This window comes from Panthera onca, chromosome C1 (assembly GCF_046562875.1).
Source record: "Panthera onca isolate mPanOnc1 chromosome C1, mPanOnc1 haplotype 2, whole genome shotgun sequence".
Classification (NCBI taxonomy): domain Eukaryota; kingdom Metazoa; phylum Chordata; class Mammalia; order Carnivora; family Felidae; genus Panthera; species Panthera onca.
This window is the reverse complement of record NC_138346.1, coordinates 79,694,799-79,701,762: the sequence shown is the minus strand read 5'-3', so window position 1 is coordinate 79,701,762 and position 6,964 is coordinate 79,694,799. Positions and strand designations below refer to the sequence as shown.

At 38.8% G+C, this 6,964-nt stretch overlaps 1 protein-coding gene across 1 annotated transcript in view; it reads right to left on the bottom strand.

Annotated features, from left to right (window-relative positions):
- Positions 1–419: 419 nt before the first annotated feature.
- NEB (nebulin) overlaps positions 420–6,964 on the bottom strand; it is a 224,961-nt gene continuing 218,416 nt past the window's right edge. Inside the window, exons 172-174 of the mRNA XM_078451297.2 lie at positions 6,095–6,259; positions 5,675–5,781; positions 420–1,199 (exon numbers count right to left, since the gene is read on the bottom strand). Of these exons, the coding sequence (XP_078307423.2) occupies positions 1,026–1,199; positions 5,675–5,781; positions 6,095–6,259 (446 nt within the window). The 3' untranslated portion in view covers positions 420–1,025. The remainder of the gene's footprint in view (positions 1,200–5,674; positions 5,782–6,094; positions 6,260–6,964) is intronic.

Sequence of the window (6,964 nt, the reverse complement as noted above, 5' to 3'; positions counted from 1 at the left end):
GTTGAGACTTCTGTGCCTCCTGGATCTGAATTTTATTTCCTTCCTTAGGTTTGGGAAGTTTTCAGCTTTTATTTCTTCAAATAAATTTCCTGCCCCCTTTTCCGAGATTGCCAAGGGCATATTGGAGGGGGCAGGTCAACGGGAAATAGTAGTGGTGGGACTTGCTGTGCCACTGAGTTCCTGGTTGTCACCTGCTGATCCCATAGCTGTTTCTAAAATGTTACCAGCTGAGCCATAAGGGAAGCTTACTGAACACAGTATAGATCTGAGAAAGCCTATGCTTGTGCATTTTTAACAGTACATTTTTTAAAGTTTTTTTTTTTTTTTTTTGGTGAAGTCTAATGTAATGGATTTGCTTTATTGAAATTTTTTATTTGTAGATCTTAAAACTATTAAAAAATAAGTCATTACATCAGTGCTGTTTATTGCAGAATTATAGACTTTATTAGTTACTAGCTTATCAACAGTTTATATCAACTGTCACCTTTATAACTTCAGAACTGGAATAGAATTAAAAGCATCAGCATTCGGTAAGCAAGAAAAGGGGAGTATTTCTGCCATTTTTTCCTTAATGTGTTTAACATGTTCAGAATCCTGGTATTAAATGTTAAACATTTTCATAATGGAGAAAGACTCTGGGTTGATACAGCAATAACATTGCATAGACTTTTAAAATGCCTATTCTATAATTAAACTTATTTAAAAATCCTATGGAAAATTTGCTAATGACAGTTTTAAAAATAATGAACCTATGGGTTTAATGTTGTCTCTTAAGTTTTATATCCAAGTCCAGAAAATAATGAAGTAAATCTAGTTTAATAATTGAACAGATGGGTGATATTAACATTTGTTTTCCTTGAAGAATTACTGAAGTTCATATAGAAACAAATTAAGGGATGGTATAACTATTAGTCATGTTGACACAAAAAGATCATTAGGCAGCTTGAGTAACAGTGGAGTGTCTGAACGGAAATACTGACTAGAGGTTCTGCAGGTCCTCTAGACAGGTGCGATACTTGAAATGCTTAAATAGCCTCCACGTAGTTGGCTGGCAGCATGCCGGTCCTGCCGGTCCTCTGCACAGTGCCATACATCCAACCTTCATCAATCGCCTGAACATTTACAATAGCATCTCCGTCTCTGAAGGACACCTCATCTGCATCAGCAGCCATATAGTCGTACATGGCACGGAAGATTTTCTATTTGTGAAGATGAAAAAAGGTAAAAAAAAAAAAAAAAAAAAAAGATACATATTAGATTTGCAACAAGTACCCTAAACACCTAGTTTTAAGGTCTCTTACAACTTACTTCACAAATTTAAGTTGCACAAAATAGAATGAGCAACTACCACCAAGAAAGTAAAAAGACTACTCACAAAATAGGAGAAAATATTTGCAAATCATCTATCTGGTAAGGAATTACCATCCAGAAAATATAAAGAACTATAATTCAATACTGATAAAAGGTGGGGGGAAGGGCAAAAGATCTGAATTCTCCAAAGGAGATGTACAAACAGCCCGTAAGCTCCTGAAAAAAATGTTCAAACCTTAGTAGTCATCAGGGAGAACCACAATGAAATACCACTTCACACACACGAGAATGGTGATACTCAATAACCAGTTTAGGGGAAGATATGGAGAAATTTGAACCCATATAAACTGCTGGTGAGAATGTAAAATGGTACAACCACTCCGAATAGAGTTTTGGAAGTTTCTCCCATCTTAAATACAGAGTTAGCATATTCCGGTGCTACGTAGGTAAATACGTCCACATAATAACTTCTACATCTGCCACTGATAGCAGCCCAAAAGTGGAACTAACCCAAATGCCCACCAACTGATGAATGAAGAATGAAAAGGTGAGATTTTCATACAATGGAATATTATTTGTTGATAAAAGGAAATGAATTATTGCTGTATGATACAACTAGATGAACTAAGACCATTAAGTTAAAAGAATCTGGTCACAAAAGATCACATATTGTGTGATTTCGTTTACATGAAATGTCTTGAATAGGCAAGTAGAAACAAAGTACATTAGTGGATCACTTAGGATTGGATGGTGGGGGATGGGGAGTAACTGTTGATGGGTACAGGGTTTTTTTAGGGTGATGAAATATTAGGAAATTAGATTATGGTAGTGGTTGAATAACAAAGAAAATCACTGGGCCTGTACACTTCAAATGATGAACTTAATAGTATGTTAATATATTCATAAAATTGTATGAAAAAAGAATTTTATATATAGCCTTTTCTTCCCTTTTGAGGAAGTCAATCTTGTGTTTTGGAGAAGAAAAATTTGAAAAACCATAGCAATATTGCATGTATCTCTCACTTTCGGAATTTGGGAGCATGTTAGTAGTAAAAGTTGCTACAAGCTATCCTCCACATGTTAAAAAAACAAACAAAAAAACCTGTAACGTGGGAGGGGAAAATGGGGAATTAAAGTCAACAAGCATAAAGTTTCAGTTAAGCAAGATGAATAAGCTCTAGAGATCTGTTGTTCTGGAGATCTCTAGAGATCTGTACACACAGCCTTGAACCTATAGTAACAAGAATGTACTGAACACCTAAAAATGTGGTAAGAAGGGGGGGCTCCTGGGTGGCTCAATCAGCTCAGCGTCTGTCTCTTGATTTCAGCCCAAGTCATGATCTCGTGGTTCAGTTCATGAGATTGAGCCCTGTGTTGGGCTCCATCTGACAGTGCAGAGCCTGTCTGGGATTCTCTCTCCCTCCCTCTCTCTGCCCCTTCCTCCCCCTCATCTCAAAAATAGTTTTTTTTTTAATGTTTTATGTATTTTTGAGAGAGAGCAAGTGAGTATGCATGAGCAGGGGAAGGACAGAGAGAGGATCTTTCTGAGAGAAAGGGACAGAAGGGAGGATCTGAAGCAAGCTCCATGTTGACAGAGAACCTGATGGGGGCTTGAACCCATGAACTGTGAGATCTGACCTGAGCCGAAGTCAGATGCTTAACCGACTGAGCCACCTAGGCACCAACCCCCCCCCAAATTTTTTTTTAAATATGGTAAGAAGGTAGAGCTCATGTTAAATGTTCTTAGAATAGCAAAATAAGATTTTTAAAAACTAACAATTTGGAGATAAAAACAAAGATTGAAAGTGCCCAAATTTTCTTGATAGGAACAGGCACTAATTAGTAATTAGTATATAACCTACATATTTTTCCCTAGCATTCTGAAATATACATACATATATTCATATTCAGCGATAGGTTTCCCCTTTCCTGCTGTATAAGTAGAACAATACTATAAATAATACTTACTGTTCTTTCCATTTAATACAGCTTTGAGGTCTTTCCATATTTTAGTAATATCACAAATTAGCCAGGTCTATACTTTTGGTCATTTACTTGTTAACCATTTTTTCTTACACTAATCCCTGAATGTTTGTCTTCAGGCAAGTATTTTAGAAAAAAAAAAAAAAGCTTTTAAAGGTGAAAGGTCAAATGGTATGTGCATGTTAATTTTTTTTAATTTTTTTTTTAACGTTTATTTATTTTTGAGACAGAGAGAGACACAGCATGAATGGGGGAGGGGCAGAGAGAGAGGGAAACACAGAATCGGAAGCAGGCTCCAGGCTCTGAGCTGTCAGCCCAGAGCCCGACGCAGGGCTCGAACTCACAGACCGCGAGATCGTGACCTGAGCTGAAGTCGGACGCTTAACCGACTGAGCCACCCAGGCGCCCCTGCATGTTAATTTTTTTTTATTCACTACCATAATGTTCTAATATGCTACTTTATTATTGTTTTAATTTGCATATTCCTGGTTAGCAATCATGGTGAACATCTTTTTTGTTGGGTGTTTTATTTCTTCTGCTGTAAGTTGTTTATTCATTTGCGTACAGGCCTTTCTTATTTTGACTGGAAGGGGAATAATTTGTCAATGAATTTTTCAGTGTTATGCTTTTTAGATATAAATCTTTTTGTTAGGTATGCTGCAAATATTTCTTCCAGTTTGACATGTTTCTTTTTGTTATAAAAACACTTAAAGTTTTATGGTTAAATATATGTAGTCTTTTCTTACACATTCCTAGGTTCTAGAACTTGCTGAGGAAGGTCTTCCCCTGTCCCCAGTATTATAGAAGTAGTCTCCGCTTTTCTATAGTATTTTACAATTTTTATTTTTTTTCCCCCTGCTAATCTGTAATTCTTTAAGGGTCCATTTCTGGACCTCATCTATTTTCACATCTTTTCCCATGCTAAGATCCATATTTAATGACAGTTTTATAGTATGTGTTGCTCTTATTTGGTTAATAAGTTCCTATTGTCACTTTCAAAATTTACTTGATTATTCTTGCATCTTTACTCTTTCAAATAAATTTTAGGATTAATATACAAAATGGTTTAAAATTCCTCTAGGATTTTGACTCGAGTTGCCTTGAATTTATGTATTTATTTCAGCAAAAATGACAACTTTACAAGATTCCCTTCCTGAAATATAATGGGTCTCAATACTTAGATCTTTATGTGTTTTAGTAAAGATAGTTTCTTCATACAAATATTTTTATTTCAACCCTAAAGAATTGATGTTTTTGTGATATTATGAATGAGTCCAGGGTTTTAAACTAACAGTTTTTTAAGTAATCTGGTGAACTGTAAACATGATTTGACTTACCTCTTCTTCAATGGATATTAACAAGGGAAATCTAAGATAATGACATGTTTATATGTGTGACATGGGCACACATACATATATTCTTCAAGAATGAGGGGCGCCTGGGTGGCTCAGTCGGTTAAGCGTCCGACTTCAGCTCAGGTCACGATCTCACGGTCCGGTCCGTGAGTTCGAGCCCTGCGTCGGGCTCTGGGCTGATGGCTCAGAGCCTGGAGCCTGCTTCCCATTCTGTGTCTCCCTCTCTCTCTGCCCCTCCCCCGTTCATGCTCTGTCTTTGTCTCAAAAATAAACATTAAAAAAAAATTTTTTAAAAATAAAAAAAATGATTCCAAGCAGCAAATACAGTAAGATAGTGGGTAGGACCAATGAGCCCCAAATGATCATTTGCTTTAGTTTGTTCTAAATCACTGAATAATGCTTTTTAATTAACTTGAGTTTGGTAATGAAAGGTTTCTGATGGGGCGCCTGGGTGGCTCAGTCGGTTAAGCGTCCGACTTCAGCTCAGGTCACGATCTCACGGTCCGTGAGTTCGAGCCCCGCGTCTGCTTCTGATTCTGTGTCCCCCTCTCTCTCTGCTCCTCCCCTGTTCATGCTCTGTCTCTCTCTGTCTCAAAAATAAACGTAAAAAAAAAAATTAAAAAAAAAAAAAAAAAGAAAGGTTTCTGATATTACTGGTAACATGAGATGTGTATTAAAAGCATTACATGGAAGGAAAAATAAGATAAAAACAGGGAAGGAAATCCTAAGACAGTCTCTTAACTACAGAGAACAAACTGAGGACAAACTAAGGGGTGATGGAGAGGAGGTGGGCATGTAATGGGTTAAATGAGTGATGGGCATTAAGGAGGGTACTTGTGATGAGCCCTGGGTGTTATATAAGTGGTGAATCACTAAAGTCTATTCCTGAGACCAATATTACACTGTATGTTAATTAACTAGAATTTAAAACTTGGAATTAAAAAAAAGACCAGAATAGCGATAATCATTATTGCACGTATGAAGAGATAAGAATGATTTCAGTAAGCTCCTGATTGCTTACTTACCCCCGCGGTAGATGGGTGAGATGGGATAGAGGATACCGTTGTCTGTTGGGTGGCAACTGAAGAGGATCGCTGTTGTGGGAGTTCCGTGGTTTTCGCATGTTTGTAAGCTACACGGTAGGGGGGAAAGTAGTTTACGAGAAGAAATGGTGGCTAGACGCCATTTAATCAGTGTCAAACAGTGGAGCAGTGTTCTCTTTTCCCCTAACTTAGAACGATTTCCAAGAAAGGAGGCTCTAATAAAAGTTAATGAATGAAACATCTGGTTTCATGTGCTTCTCCACAGTTCTAGGCCTTTCTCATCATTAGAAATGATTTTTAAAAATCCAAATTTAAAAAAAAATTTTAACTGAAAGCATCTGCCCTAGTAACCCAGTCAGCGGGCGGGCCGCGACTGTCCAGGGCAGCGCCACCCACTTGTACCTGTGGAGGTGGCTGAGAAGAAGACGCCGCCGTCGCTGTAGGTGGAGAGGCGCTGGTCGGCCGCTTCCGAGTGCTCGGACTTGTCCTCGCCGCCGCCGCTGACGCCGCTGACGCTCAGCGCGCTGGCCGACCGCGACTGCTCCCGGCTCCGGCGCTGCGCTTGCGCTGGGGGGCGGGGAGCAGGCGTGAAACTTAGGCGGTAGCAAAGCCTGACTGTAATGAATCTCAGTTCGGTGGGGTGGGGGATTTGCGAAGCGTGGTTTTCGGTAGACTTCCACGGATTAAACCCTCGAAACCCTTGTATATTATGTGGTTGTCATCCTCATTTTCCACATGACAGCGGAAGTGACTTACCGAAGGGCGCGTGACTGCTAAACGGTACAGCCACGCTTCAAATCTCAGCCTGTCCTGGCCCACAAGCCCTTCCCTCCACCCTGTCCGTTTTCCTGGCTCATCAAAATTCACAAACTCCACATTAAACTCCTCCAGAAAGCCCTCCCTCACTTCCAAATTAATTTAGATCCCTTTCTCTGAGTTCCTACAATTTGTGTGCAGACCTTTAAAACTGCACGTGTCAGGGTGTAACCACTGATTTACTGGTCTTTCCATCAGGAGAATAGAGTGGAAATTCTTTAAGGACAAACACTATGTGTCATTCTACATTTTAACATGAACAGAAGACACAAAGGCATGTGGCCTGTCTTGTTAATAATCTTCCTGGATGACATAAGAGTGTTCAGAAAGTTGCCAAAGGTCGAATTCATTCTCTTCCCAGTGCCTATGTATTTTTTTCCATTATGTCTCCAATAGAAAGATGTACTACTTTTTCTTGAGAAACAAAATGATAATAGTGGGGCCTAAGGAGATTTA